Source organism: Anguilla rostrata, chromosome 1, assembly GCF_018555375.3.
Source record: "Anguilla rostrata isolate EN2019 chromosome 1, ASM1855537v3, whole genome shotgun sequence".
NCBI classification, from domain to species: Eukaryota; Metazoa; Chordata; class Actinopteri; order Anguilliformes; family Anguillidae; genus Anguilla; species Anguilla rostrata.
The window spans coordinates 74,200,970-74,216,412 of NC_057933.1; the positions used below are offsets into that span (position 1 = coordinate 74,200,970).

Genomic DNA, 15,443 nt, shown 5'->3' on the forward strand with positions numbered 1-15,443 from the left:
GTAGTCTGCCGCAACGTCACATACCCCCTTCACATACCCCCGACGCAACAACCCGGGTAAAAAAATCCATGTGTCCAATCCTAGGTGTGAACCCGCATTATCTGACCCGCGTCCCTGACAGAAGGACTGGTGGGTTTCGCTCAGCAGGGAACTCCCCCAGCGCGCTGCGCGAGAGCGACCCCTTTGGTGGATCGGGCACCTGCAGCCAGCAGGCATCGCCTGCAGTGGCAGAGTGGTCCTGCTGCTGCATGTACTATTAAACCTTGTGTCTATGTAGTAATGAATTACTGATCAAACAAGAAAAGGTTGATACATTTTACACATGGAGCTACCTTCCAATACGGAAATAAATAACACCCTTTAATTAGGTTGGAATTATAATAAATTTACAGCTTTTATTTTATTAAATTGATTTATCTTTATACTTAATTCAGTGCTGTACAGGGTAAATACATGAATCCTTACTCAACTGAGCTTGAGCATATGCATAAGTACATCTAATTTGCATCTCCATTCATCTACAACCTGCATCACCAAGAAGCCTCCAAGCATAACATTACTGAAACATGCTGCATGTTAACAGTGCAACAAAAGCTATAATTTGTAAAACATAAATTTTTAAAAATCAGACATTTTTTAATGAGTAACCTGCAGCCAACCATACGGAATTCAATGTACTGCCCTCACGCTGCGGATTTGCTCCTTCCTCAGGGGCTCACATTGGACTTTGAATGAGCTTGTTCCACCGCCGCGCCAGCCATAGAGGAGCTTGCCTGTGCCTGTCCAGGTTCGTCCTCCCCTTGCTGGTGCTCTTGGAGGTTCGGGCCTCCTTGCCCCGGAGCGCCTTGCTTTAACCCCCCACCCTGGCTTAAGCCGGGCCTGGGGCCGTGGTGGAGCTGACCCGACTCCGGCCGGAGCTTGTATTTTCTCTCCGCGTCTTGCAGTTCCAGTAGTTTGCTCTCCTCGCAGGCTGTCTTGTACTCCATGTAGCGTTGGAAACCATCAGCGATGGCCATGGTCAGGCTCGTCACCATCTGCTGCTGGGCAGCCTTCTCTCTCTGCTTTGTGCTTTTTATATCCTCCTTCAGATTCTGGATCTCCTCCCTCAGGGCCTGTTCTTTTCTCTGGAACCCCTTGGACACCAGCCGCTCCTGTTCCAGCAGTTTGCTGTCCAGCGCTTGCTCCATCTCCTTCAGTGCTTCAGCCAACTCCTTCTCCTTCTTGCCCTTAAGAGGCAGATGTACATTTTATGCATTTAAAAAACACCCTTACGCCAAAGTGCCATACACACCTAGCTTTTTTTTGGGGTATATTGTATATTTTATACAGCGGAGTATTAAGTGAAGTAATTCAGTAAATCACACCAGTACAGAAGCAATTCTACATGTTTGTCCATTGATTCAAAGACCATTTCCAAAACGAATATCAGATCAGAATACTGGCAGGACTGGTCAATTTATATGGGAAGTAAAGCACTGAGGATAACTACTACTGCTAAAGCTAGCATTACATTAATCAAATGTTGAATTGGATCCCAGCTCATGTACGCAGCTAGGTAATATTATCATTCATATCCATCACTATTCATACAAGAACAAACACACACGAGTCAGATGAATGATTTCATTTCGATCCACTACAGAAAAGAGTCAGTTATTGGTCTCCATGAAAACTTGTGTTTCGAGCACTGGGGACTGACATAAATTCTAAGCTCCTTCTACAGTTAATTAATTAATCAGTTAATCAATTAATTAATTAATCAATTAATTCATTAAATATATGTTATTTCAGAAGTGGAATTCTCACCATTAACTGACGAATGGTCTCCTGGTGACTCTCTTCCTGGTCACTTAGAATCTTCTGAGCCCGTTCCGCTCTCTCCGTCTCCCTCCTTTTCTCCTGTTCCAACAGCACCACCCTGTGGTTCCCCTCTGACAGAGTGGAGTCAGGAAGCAATCATTTTTCAGAACGTCCCGACAATTTAATCACACAAAAAAAAAATTCAATTAATAACACTTACGGCATTAGTAAGTATCCAGTTACCGCTTCCCCCTTGTGTCGCAATTGTGTCCTTTTACTGTTAAAGAAGTGTGTTTTTCACTTCTCTGCTTTTGTGTTGAAGTGCTTTTACACTTATCTATATGTTCCCATAGTTCTTCCTCCTCACATTCTGAATGGTATTTTAATGCTGACTTCTAGTGCACTAAGGATAATAGAGAGGTTTCTTTAAGCACCCTTGGACAAAAGTTCCTGTGACGAACCACTCTGTCGTAACCTTTAAATATTAGAAGTCAGAAGCTGTCAGAATCAGCAGTGCTCGTCCCACTACACCACAAGCCTCAGGCTTAAAACTTTTTAAACGGTTTCAAATTTCAGTTTTAATTGGTCGATTTATTTGTACAAGCCGCAAGATGTGTAAAGTTCAAGTCTTTATTTAAATTACTTTCGGAATGAAATGTATAATATAAAAATGGTAAAAATAAATAAACAAAAAAGGAGGTACCCGTGAAGACTCAACAATACAAAAATTAAAAAGACACCTTCAAAGTTCATTCTATGTGGTTTATTTGTCATTTTACTGGGCAAGCTGTAACAGATCATTTCAGCTTCCGATAACAAAAGTCCACACAGATGAAATCACATATACAGACATAACACACATAACACTGTGCTTCAGCTTAAAGCCATATGAACTGAAACCTGGGTTTTCAACAGGGAGACTGAGGACCACTGGGGGTCCTTGAAGGGGCTGCAGAGAGGTCCCTAGCCTTGATATTTGCTGACTATATATAGATTTGGGATGCCTTTGAGCTGGGGTGGGCGTCCCTGGATCAGAAAAGGTGGAAAACCCCTGAACTAAAATGTTTTACCTAAATCTTTTGAACAGCTTGTATTGGACAATAGAGGACGCTGTCTCCAGCCCCTGTTTTATCACTGGTAGGACAGCGTTGGTCCACACGTTGCCAGAATTGTCGGACTCCTTGCTCTTCTCCTTGAGGATCTGGATCTCCTGGTTCATGAGCTCGGCCTTCTCCCTGAACCCTTTCTCCAGCAGGTCCCTCTGCTCCTGCAGCTTACACTCCATGGCCCTGTCCGCCTCGGCCCGCTGCTGCTTCATCTCTTCCTCCACCCTCTCCGTCATCATGCGGATCTTCTCCGCCTGACTCTGGCGCTCGTCCTCCAGGGTCCTCTCCGCCTCCACCCGCCGCTCCTCCTCCGCCTGCCTCTCCTGCTCCAGCAGAGTGGCTTTCAGGTTTTGCTCTGGATCCAATCCGTCAAGCCAAAAGAAAGGGGTTTGGGGGGGGGGGAGGGTGGCGGGGGTGTGCAGATAGACAAAATTACGTTTATGTTTGCGCTTGTGAAGGAGCTATTAAGATCATGTGAAAGATATGTCATTGATTGATCAATGCCACTGACTCGTGTCCACTCACCTGATGATCCCTGGTATAAATCTGTCTGTGATTACAGTGAGAGAATGAAAACCAGCAGTACTATTGGCCTCAATGGCCAGGTGTGTGCCTGCAGTCACTCATATCACATGAATCACTCATATCAAAGGTGTGATGTGCCATTGCATTTTTTTTATATATCCAAGCAGCCTTTTTTATTGCAAGATGATGGTTTATGACTATTTGGTGGAAAAAAACAAGCAAAATGGTTACCGCCATGTACTGGTGCCTGTTTAGGTCTACACCTTATTCAGCATTTAGTTGGGAGTTTCCACATGCAATAACAGGATGTTTTCAAAGCCACTGTGGTTTTGGGCCACAGTTTTTTTCCGCTTGGCATTGATATATATATCTAAACCTCAATGTGGTCATCTTATGCAAATTTCCTACACAGAGTTTATGCATACTTTCTATATAATATGTGATTATGTGATCTTTCTATATAATAATCTCAAGTGGTTCAGTTGTTTAATATTTTCAGTAACTGTATGCATGGTGGAGCAAACAGGCCCAACATCTGCCAGAAGCCTACACGTCTATCCTTGGTGTGCCCCCTACTGTCGGTGGATTTACTTATTTTTTTCATTACCATTACTTATTTTTGTTGTCTCTTTTGTTTGCTTCTTTAATTGAATTTGGTTAACAACTGTGTTTATTTCTACTTTTTTGTCCCAATTAGAGCTCTCTCCGATCTGGTGGCATAGTCCCTCCAGGCCCTTTCCCTTTGTTCGGTCCCCCTGGTTATATTTAGGTGTAGTGGCAAGTTCCGCAACCTTAGAGCTGCAGTGCCCCTTGTGGCCCTAGTTACCACTGGATTTGGTGTTGCTGTAACGTGTAACAACACCTTACTTATATCATTATCCTTATTTATACGAGTGTCTCCCCTGAGTGCGTCTGCTCCTATTCCTTTTCCTCCCAAGTTTTCTTCCTCTCGATCGGCTGGCTTTACCATCGTTGGTACTGCCAGCAAACTTCTGTAGGCCTGCAGATATCTGTGCCTGGGCTCAACGTTCTGTTCAGTTACGTACGTCCCCTTTCCCTCTCTTCTCCACTGTTGTTCCAGCAGGTTTATTTTGTTCCTTGGTTTAGTTTCCTATTTTGTAAACCTTTTTTTGTACCATCCCAGCCGGTACTACCCCTCAAAATCTGAGATTCTTGGGTTGTGTATTTTACACATTGTACAGAGGCATATTGTATCACGGTTCTAAACCGTTGGTAAGCCTACTAACCATTTAGCCATTATTCTCAGCCATTGAATAGCCCCCCTGACTTCCGCAATTGTGGATGCTACTATTGTGGGACTTACGCGAGTATCCAGACACCCCTTAGTCTGGGGCTGTTTTACATGGTTCAGGTTAGCCCCATTAGTTCCAGTGAAGGAAAATCTTAATGCTACAGCATACAATCACATTCTAGACAATTCTACATTACATTTATTGTACAGATGCTTTTATCCAAAGCGACGTACAATAAGTGCATAGCAAAGGTCATTAGATTCTGTGTTTCCCTAGCAGTTTGGGGAAGGCCCTTTCTTGTTTCAGCATGATAATGCACAACACAGCAGGGCCCAGATTGACATGGTTTTGTCGAGAACGGTGTGGATTGAACTTGACTGGCCTGCACAGAGCCCTGACCCCAACCCCACCCAGCACCTGTGGGATCAATTGGAAAGCCAACTGCCAGCCAGGCCTAATCGCCCAATCAGTGCCCGACCTCACTAATGCTCTTCTGGATGAAGGGAAGCAAATCCCCGCTGCAATGCTCCAATATCTAGTATAAAGCTATCCCAGAAGAGTGGAGGTTGTTATAGCAGGAAAGGGTGGACCAACTCCATATTAATGCCCACAATTGTGGATGAGATGTTTGATGTCAGGTGTCCACATACTCTTGGCCATGTAGGGTATTTAACTCTGCCATTTAATCACTGTTAAATAAAAGTAAAAAAATTTTGGGCACCCCAACCTCTGTTCTTTCAGTTGGGCACCCTGTATGTGGGGAAAACAAGTTCTGACAGCTATCGAGGTCTCACACTCTTACAACAGGGAGGGGTGTAGTCTATGTCCAACTAGCCTTACATACCTTTCTCTGGATAAGAACATCTGCAATGTAATGTATGTAGAATGTGGTGCAATACACTTTGTATCTGGTTAAGAAAATTACACTCAACATGGCCTTGCAGAGCTTGACACTTCTTTTTTCGCAATACTGGGGTTTCTAGATGTTTTAATTTTTTTAACATGTGAAACACCTAATGGACCTGACTCACTCGCTCACTCACTCACTTATTCACTCAGTCATCACTTACACACTCACTCATGTTTTGCAGGCTGACGATTCGCCACAAGTAGAAGCTATCAGCACTGAAGTGGGTGACAGTCTCAAGCATCTCTGGTGCGTCAACATGGTGTGCCGTGGGTTGCCCTCCATGTAAACCTCCTGTTATTGTTTTAGTACTTCAGCGAGGTTGTGGAGGTGGGTACAGATAAAGTCCCAGGGGTGCTACGTAAGAGTGGTGCTTAGCATCAATGACAATGTCACTGCATTTTACTTTAATGAACATGGAAGGGGAAAAATACCATTTCCCTGTAAATGGCAAGAAGCATTTTTGTGAGCATCGCTTCGATGTTGAGAAACGGACTACTTCTGAACATTCCTTAATAATCCAGCCTAGCCCTTCTTTGACTGACGACCAGTGAACATGAATTCTTTCCTACCTTCTCAAGTTATTCTGAGTATGTGGGTTGTAAAAGGTTCACCTGGCTGCCATGCAGGACCACGGTTAAAAATAACTGAACATATTGTACAAGTTTGGTGACGTTGTCAGATTACAGACGTGGACTTACCGTGAATCTTTCTCTCCTGCTCGCTGAGCTTATTGTCAGCCTGCAGAACGGAGTTGGATTCCACACTTTTTTCCTTCAGGAACATTTCCAGTACTTCCTCTGCCTATGAGTCACACACACAAACACGCAGGCATTTTAAAATACGGACCAATCCGCTGAAAACAAAAAAAAGCCGAGTCAGTCAGTACTAATGAATAAATTCACAAAATTTTGTCCAGCTGTGAGCGCCATTGTGCAACTTAAGACTGTGCAATTACTGACACTCTCCCCGCCCGAGACCCAACGCCAGTCTTGGAGTGACAGATGGATTGTCATGGGAGGGTGTGGGCACAATTATGTCATCTGTGTACTTATATTGTATTCATGCGGGGGGGTGGGGTGGACAGACCTGTTGAGACAGTGTTGCAAGACGCTGTGGTGTTTGACTTTTTATTTATTTTTATTTTTATTTTTGATATCTCAATTTAATAAAGCCATTTATTAAAAAAAAAAAAAAATGGCTTCATTAAATTCCAATTTGTACTTGTACTTCACTGAAATAAGCCCAGTTTTACACCCCTGGGCACCGTGGCATTCATCCCAGCTACATTGAGTTTTTTTTTTTTTTTTTTTACTTTTATTTTTTAATTTTAGCCGCGCCTGACAGCGGGAACTCACCCGGACGCCTTTGGCAGGCTCGCTGCGGAACTTGGCCACCACGCTGTCCTTGTCGGCGCAGTACAGCTCGTACCCTCCCGGCGTGGCGTAGAAGCCGCCCTGCATTTTTTGGGCCATCGGGGCAGACAGGTCAGTCAGGAGCTTCCTGCAGAAATCCTCAGACGCCGCCTCGTTCTGGCAGAGAAGTTCAGCATACTGCTTCGCGATGGCCTCCTGAAAGCAGAAATGTGTCAACGGTAACTTACTGATTTGAAATACACAGCGAATCATCTTCCTTCGCCCCTCTCTTTTTTTTAGTTTTATATAATTCTGTGTTTCTTAGAATTTCACATCCCTATTCTGTGGTGGGGTTCATTCCATTGGAAGGGGTAATTAAATAACAACCTTGTACAGTGCCATAAAGTTCAACTGAGACTAAATTCATGTGCAGCCTGGGTTTTCAACTGGGGGTCCGTAAAGGTACTGTAGGAGGTCCGTGGTTGCACTCCCACCTCTGGCTTGCAATCTTTATGATGCCATTTTTAAATATGACCCTTTTTAATTGAATAATGTTGGAGGTCCCCAGGATGTCTCTGAGCCTGGAAGGAGGTCCCTGGACCTGTATAACAGGGGGAAATCCCTGTTGTACATTATATGGACCATCTCTGGTTTCACTTGGCATTCCGACTACATTTTGTAGGACTGTTTCTAGGACTTTTCGCTACTGATGTTTTACTTTTGTTTTACATAACTGTACGTATTAGTCGCATACTGTAATCTAGGGCGTTACGCCTAATCTTTGGGCGTAAACCAGTTGAGAAAACCCTGAGAGAACAAGCAGCATGTTTTTCAACATTCCATTGTATGTTCTAAATATGTTTTTTGCACACTGTATCACAGCATCTTTGTTTTATGCTCTGATCTTGGCTTGACTGATTGACTGACTGACTCATCTGTGCCACCAGCAGCAGGAGCACTGGTCATGAATGAATCGTTGCATTTATATAACACTTTTCTGAATGCTCAAACGGCTTTACAGTGACGAGGGGGAACACACCTCACCCACCAACAATGTGTAGCACGCCACCTCGGTGATGCACGGCAGCCATTTTGTGCCGAGAACGCTCACCACACATTAGCGAAGGTGGAGAGGGAGAGAACATTTTTTTAAGGCTATGATTACCGCCAGGGCTTTCAGGTGCTGGCCGTCTTCGTCTTTGAAGGAGCGGCCCATGAAGGTCTTGGTGGCCTGCGAATCCCAGCGCCTGTGCTGCTGGGACATCTGCTCCATGTCCACGGGGAAGCGGAGCACCCCCATGCCCTCCTGGTACTCCTTCAGCGCGTCCCGCCGCGCAGCCTCGTTCTCGATCTGCGCCATGGTTAGCACGGCGTTCTCCAGGCAGGGCACGTCGCCTCGGGCGATGGTGTCCACGTAGACTTTCGCCAAGTGGCCGAGCACTGCGACAAAATAAATAAATAAATAAATAAAAAGGATGATGGGACATGTCATATTGTAACTGACAGAGACTCCCACTGAAACAAAAATCAGAGAAAAACTTTCAACAGACAGGCATGAACAGGAATTCTCATTTGACCGGGTTTTCCTGAACGGTACGAGATCCCACCTGCTGTTCACAAACACGAAACCAAAGGAAACAAAAGACCAACGCCGGATGACACGCTGCGTTAAGAGTCTAAAATGGCGGCGCGCACGAGACGTGAACTGCACGCGGTGTGAGGCCGCTTTCGGCCAAGAGCGTCCGCGAGACGATTAAAACGGGGAACTGCGACTGCGAAGGAGGAACAGGGTAACACTCACTCCTTCCGGTCACGGGCAGCCCTCCTTTGACCGTCTTGACGGAGCTCTTCTCGAAGACGTAACCGCAGAAGGCGGAGGCGACGCGACGAAACGAGGGGCTGAGCTCGTCCTCGTCCAGGGTCTCCAGGCGCGACATGTTCTCCGGGGTGGTGGGGGTCGCGAACACGAAACACCTCCTCGCGGGGAAGTAGTTACGGATGCACTCACGAGGCAGGTTGTAGTCTGTAGTCTTCCTGTCCCTCCCTATGGAAATATATTATATCATGTTATACAGTATTTTTTACCTTGATGGCTCAGCAGCAGACACCTCAATAGCATTGTTTGCAGCTTACTTATTTTACATATTTATCCGTTTACACATGGTTTCTATCCATTTATGCAGATATTTATTCTTTCGGGAAAAAAAGTGCAGGGCCACCACCTGGAACCTGTTTTGCAAGCACAGGTTTGTGTTATCAGCCCATTTATAAGCCCGGGCCCCTCAACTGCTACATTCCACATCTGAAAACTGGGGTGGGTGAAGAGAACTCTCCTTCTTGACACCAAAATTAAAAATACATTTTTAACCCAGTTTTGGAAGACCAGGGAAAAGCGAGAATTCCGCTCCAAGAAGTGTTCCCCCAGCCACTGCTTCTTCTCACACCACAGTGCACCGGCTGAGCTGTGTGGTCATTGTGTCTCTTTTCTCTCTTTTCTTTGTTTCCCACTCCCACCAAATGTGGCAAGTGGACCCCTTTCCCGAACGGGGGTTAGGCCAGGGTAAACTGTGACACATATAGTGGCAAACCCTTTGTAAAATACACTATATAAAGAAAATTTGATTGATTGATTGATTGATTGATTAGTAGAGTACATGTAATGTGCCACGTGATCACCTATCCTTCCTTGGGTGGGTCATCAACAGGATGAGCCACTCAGCAGCCCAAATTTAGCATCTTTGCGTCGTAAAATGGTATGACGAACAATCAATCAACCAATTAATCAATATATGTCACAGTTTACCCAGGCCCCCAAAACTACTTTTGTAAAGACATGTAGGAAGAAACCTTGGAACTCTAGTATGTCCTAAGTTCAGACTTTACCTTTTTTGAGGGACAAGGCATGCTCCAAATACTGGTCGTCGGTCACATCCCTCCCATCAATCTTGAGCTCCAGCGTGAAATCCCGAACTGCCCACACAAACTTGGGGAAGAACTGCACAAACTGTGCGTCTGCTCCATCGTCAGCATCCTCAGAGGACGAACCGCCACTGGGGGATTTGACTTTGATCCGTTCTGTCAGCTCGGTGACATATCTGCCGTGGCTAAGGAAGAATAAAACCCTAAAAGGCTACCGTAATACAGGACAGAACACCAGAGACCTTAAGGCTTCCATGTAATTCAACCGCTTGGAATGTCGCAGAGCATCAGAAAGCTCCTTTCTGATGATAGGATATGGGGGGGGTTTGTAACTTTCTGGAGCCAACACAGTCCAGAGACAATGTATGTAGGCAGAGACAATGTATATTTACTGTACATTGCCATGTGTTTGACTGAAATAATGGCGACGTACAGCTTCTCATGACACCTTACAGTTTCGCCACTTCGGAAAAGGTATGAGAAACAACAGCGTCCGTCGAACAACACATCGTACGAACATCGTTTGAAGCGTGCGGAAGCCTTCAGCGTTCCAAACAACCGCGAGTCTATCCCACAAAGTGTATGCAAAGTGTATGCCTGAAAGCAAAAGTTACAATTGTTCTGTTCACTTTCGGTTCTCATTGTGACAAGTGCTTCAATTAACATTATTAAAATGTTTGCTTTTAAACACAACTAATTGCCCTATGACAAATTACATTTCTGTTTCCTTACATTACCTCACAAACCTGTTTATCAAGTTCAGTGATCACCAAAATGAACACGTCAAACAAAGTCTATTTTAAAAGGGAGCACTTGAATTTAAGTTAAGTGTTGATTGACTTCAGGCCTAAATACACACCCAGGGAAAGTAACTTGCACTTGAAGCAACTTCCAGACACCTAAATAAAGTAAAAAGAGTATTCATCCATACACGCAACAAATGAAAGCCAAGGGTACTCCAAATCTCACCCTCAAGCCTAGAAATGTTACTGGCTTTCTTTCCTACTTGATGAGTAATTGCCGATAAACCTTGACTAGAGGCGAAAACTGAACGCCAGGAGTACTTCTGGGCTTCTGGAGTTGAATATCCCTCCCGGAATCCATACCATTATCCATACCAAAACCAATCGACCTTTATTCAGCTACTCTCGAGCTGAACTATCTTCTCCGCAGCCGAGCATTGTAAAAAAGGATACTGCAGGTTCTCCACTGCTTGGTTGTCTATGGTCCCCCGGCTGTTGTACACTAGAGTGCTGCTCAGGAGGATGGCCAGTGCAAAGATCCAGGCGTCGTTCCTCTGGTCTCCCTGAAAGACGCGCAGACACCACCCCAGCCGCCATTTCCAGTGGGATGGGAAAATGAACATGAAAATGAATTGCCTTACATTTATACCCTCAGTTAGCAGACACTCGCATAGTGCAGCTTAGAATATCAAAGAATAGAAATGCATTTAGTTTATTTACATGACCAATAGTGCCAAACCGAGAAAACAACTTTCCCAGGCTGGAAAGTGTACATGCAGACGTTACACATACGCTCACAATTTTGTGAACTATGGTCTTACTGTCTACACTGCTCAAGCACTGTATGCAATATCACATGCATGCTGGAAAATCACAAATATTAAAAACTACAGGAGGGATCAGCTGCCCTAAAGGTCAGTTCCTCATCAAAAAATACATGTACAATATTAATATAAATTGAAACGGTGTGAAAAAGTGATTACTTCAATGAGTCTGAAGTATGAACTAGGTAACTTGTCTCCTGATACCAGTAGCTGTAAAGACACCCACCCAGAAATTCCAAATCAAACTATCTAAATGCACAGAACTGGACATGCAGAAAATAAAATCAGAGACTGAATTTGTTAACTGTGTGGGATAAGAATGTAAACAGTGCCTTATATTCCCTGTTTATAATCCCTTAGGAAAAAAAATCACGTGTAAAATTTGACTTTTCACCTGTTACAATCACAATTTCACATGTGAATTTTATATTTCCACGTGATTGGCTTTTTTCAAACATGAACAGAAATTCTCACGTGAAAACAAAACATTGTGACTTGAGGTAGCAAAGCTTTCCTTTCCTCGCTCTCGTCTTATGATAAGTGTGATTATTTTCATGCCTCACACGTGTACTCTTCACACATTGGGCATTCACATGTGGTTTCTGGACATGTGATTTTTTTTTTTTTTGTAAGGGTTTTTTCTGTGATACTTAAGTTTCCAACCTTCTCCACATCCCCAAGCCCCTCGGTGTCCAGCAACACTAGGGTGTGGCCGACTTTCGTGGGATGAGGTACCGCCCACATCCAGATGCCCTTGGTTTTGGACTGTATGGTGGCTCCCAGGGCAAATCCTAAAAGAATGGCAAAAGAAATGTGAATTAAAGGTCCCAGGCAGTGTATAAATGGATTGATCAAAGAAAGCAGCAAACGCTGCGTACATAGGGCCTGAATGCTATGTAAAAGTTGTGTAAGTCGCTCTGGATAAGAGCGTCTGCTAAATGCCTGTAATGTAATGTAATGTATTTAGTAAAACTTTTAGCATGTACAAAACCAATAGCATGACCAATGATTGGCCCTTGTATTTATTTTGCACCCATCATTGGTTGTGTTATTTGTTTTGCGTGTGCAAAAAGGTTTTGCACATGCTAAATGTCTTAGTAAATCAGGCCCGTAGAGGGTAAACATATCATAAGTGCGTTACTAGTAAGTACACATAACTGAGGAATAGCTGACACAATGATGTATTTCAATTGTGACCCTCAAACATATAGTCAGAAATAACAACAGCAGATATAAACACGATACATAGTTTTTCATATATTTTGCACTTATCTAGTGGCTTACACAACTTAGCTTGCACAAAATGTCACCACTTGTCTCACCATGCTTCTTCCCAGCCAGTTTGTTCATGAGGTAAGACTTTCCGGTGCGATACAAGCCAACCACGGCCACCACCACTACTGGCTGATGCAGCCCCATCAAGATCTCTACCGCCTCTGAGTTCACGGAAAGGTTTCCATCCGTATTTTCAATCAGACACACTGGGGACTCCATGAAGGCAACACAGCTGGCCATGACTGCTTTCGCAACTCTGAGTAGATGGAGAGAAAATGAATGAGCAATGTTTTTTTTTTTTTGTCTATGACGCCCCCCCCCCCTTTCCAAATGCACGTCTTTGTCCTTGTCACAATATTTTACACTTTGAAAAAATGGATGCCTCTGATCTGCAAGCATATTAGTTCATTCATACATGTAGCGGTACACACAGATTGTAAAAACACACAAAATGTAATTGAATATGTACAATTTATTAAATACTTCCCCAAGACTTCTGGACCAAAACAACCATTGTTCAACATGCTACTACACATAATTAAATTCATGATCACAAAAAATTGATCGATGAGGTTTTCTTTGGAAGTTAAGTCACCTTGGTTTTCTACATTGAATTAAATGAGCAGCAAGCTCTTTTGCCCTCAACATGAGCAGGCTGTTTCCCGTTACTTCCTGATCCTCCTCCAGTTGCTTCATACGCGCTGTGCTAATAGTTCCTCATGAAAATTTAGCCTACTCTGTCAGTTGCTCAATAGTAATTTAATTATACTCGCCTATGTATGTTTATTTTACTCATGTTGTCTTTATTTTTTGTTATTATCAGTCCAAGGACTGCTTGATGAGAATACCGTGAAATGAGCGACCGCGTGAGCAACCGTTGGGGATTTATTTAGAAAATTTCAGAACTTAGCTGAAGTCCTTAGTTTCATGCCGCACTTGATGAGTGCCCCTCATTGGCGAAAGCCCAATATCATTGCTTAATAAAACGATGACAGGTAACCAGAAAGCGTGGCGAAGCGAGACTTTAAAATTTCTCACAAACATTGCTTAGCCTATATTTTTTTACTATAGAGATCCTTTTGGGGATATGCCTGTTGACAGAAAACGGATAACATAAAATATGTGATGTTCACCTAAAATCAGTTGCTGGGCTTAGCAGCCTATAGGCTACAATTACGACACTGAAAGTAAAAGTCAGCTTCAAAGACCTCGTTGCTGGTCTTTAATTTATTTTCGCTTCCAGAAAGGTAAATTAATACACCGTATATAAAACAAAGAAATTGCAATACAAGTTAACTGTAACGCAATACCATATCTCATTATTCGGTTACTGCTTTCTCGTGCAACTTCGTTAGCTTCTTTATCGAATAAGTAAACCATTCGATAGCACTGAATGTAGTTGATTATCAAGCCCTATAGAACCAAAAGTAGGCTAACTCTGGGTTTTCATTTCGTTTATTATGATCGTAAGCATAGGCACAGCTCGTTTACGTACACTAACTGCGTGGAAATCAAGCTGTTATTGCTACCATTCAACTAATATAACAACACAAAATCACGACCTCGACCTAACATTCACGAATAGGATATATTAAGCGCAAATGCAGAAATGAATGTGGAACTCACCAATACTTACAGTGCTGTAAATTATTCAAATAAATCGACTTCAGCCTGAACTGTTCGCTATGGTTCACGGAATGTACTCTTGCGAAAACGAAAGTGAAAGAGTGTTCTGAATATTTATAAGGTAGGTCACGCCTATCTGTTTATAAATATGTTGACATTGGTATAATTATGTTAATTAAAAACATTAAAAAAAGATCTTACTGCAACCACCAAATGTTGTGGCACTAGCTTATTGTATATATAAACATAGGCTAATGTTTGAGACGTAGTTTATGATTACAAGGAAATACAACAGGTGCTACATAAGCGCAAATTTAGACCATTTCTTTCTTTGCAGATGTGAGACATAAGGTATTTCCTACTCCCTCCCACCATGTTTCATCCCAGTCACACACACACACACACACCCGCATGCACACACGCACACACAGACACACACATACATGTTTGTATTGCTATACTTGTGAGGACTTCCCATTGACTTACATTCATTCCATAACCTCTAACCCTAACCCTAACCCAAACCAATACATGCCTAACCCTAAGTCCTAACCCTAAAACAGCCTCTTGAACTTGTGGGGACCAGCAAAAGGTCCCCACCTTGCGTAATTTTCCTCATCCTTCTATCCTTGTGGGGACATTTGGTTCTCACAAAGATAATAAAAATAAGTAATACATGCCGATACACACACACACACACACACACACATTTCACCCCAATCTAACACACAAATACACACATACATACAAACACTCTTTCTCCTTATTATCCATTATCCCTACCTCACCTGTAAAGTGCAGATATGCCGAACTGTTGGTGATCAAGTATAGGGCCCTTCAATTGTCCAAGTTCGTCTTCACAGACACCACAGCCCTAGTGTCTCATGAGCACTCTCCATAAAAATGCCGAAATCAGCACCAGAGAGGACCAGAAACCAAGCATGATCCTAGATTACAATGCCACCGAAGGTGGGGTGGAACAACTTGGACAAAGTAACGGGGTTCTACAGCACCAAGCGAATGACTGCGCGCTGGCCTTTAGGCATCTTTTATAATATAATTGATGTAACGGCTTACAATGCATTCATCATCTGGATGGAGATTTTTCCT

General features: G+C 43.4%; 1 protein-coding gene across 3 annotated transcripts; it reads right to left on the reverse strand.

Annotated features, from left to right (window-relative positions):
- Positions 1-375: 375 nt before the first annotated feature.
- LOC135235124 (guanylate-binding protein 1-like) lies at positions 376-14,486 on the reverse strand. Of its 3 annotated transcripts, XM_064300350.1 has the most exons (12): positions 14,334-14,462; positions 12,755-12,963; positions 12,096-12,223; positions 11,062-11,171; positions 9,830-10,041; positions 8,748-8,990; positions 8,112-8,386; positions 6,950-7,162; positions 6,293-6,395; positions 2,986-3,261; positions 1,807-1,931; positions 376-1,226 (listed from the first exon to the last, which is right to left on the reverse strand). In XM_064300350.1, exons 2-12 carry the CDS (start codon positions 12,945-12,947, stop codon positions 708-710), a joined length of 2,397 nt encoding a protein of 798 aa, XP_064156420.1. In that variant the 5' UTR covers positions 12,948-12,963; positions 14,334-14,462; the 3' UTR covers positions 376-707. The 3 variants fall into 3 exon arrangements, with proteins under 3 accessions (XP_064156420.1, XP_064156410.1, XP_064156401.1); XM_064300340.1 differs by lacking the exon at positions 2,986-3,261 and having other exon boundaries at positions 14,344-14,486; XM_064300331.1 differs by lacking the exon at positions 2,986-3,261.
- Between the last annotated feature and the right edge of the window lie 957 nt (positions 14,487-15,443).

Excerpts from the sequence above, each read along its gene's own strand:
- LOC135235124 (XM_064300350.1), bottom strand. The coding sequence starts at position 12,947 with ATGGCCAGCTGTGTTGCCTTCATGGAGTCCCCAGTGTGTCTGATTGAA. Across the intron at positions 8,991-9,829 it reads TGCCTTGTCCCTCAAAAAAG|GGAGGGACAGGAAGACTACA; the intron begins GTAAAGTCTGAA and ends ATATTTCCATAG. Across the intron at positions 1,932-2,985 it reads CCAGATCCTCAAGGAGAAGA|AGGGGAACCACAGGGTGGTG; the intron begins GCAAGGAGTCCG and ends CCACTCTGTCAG.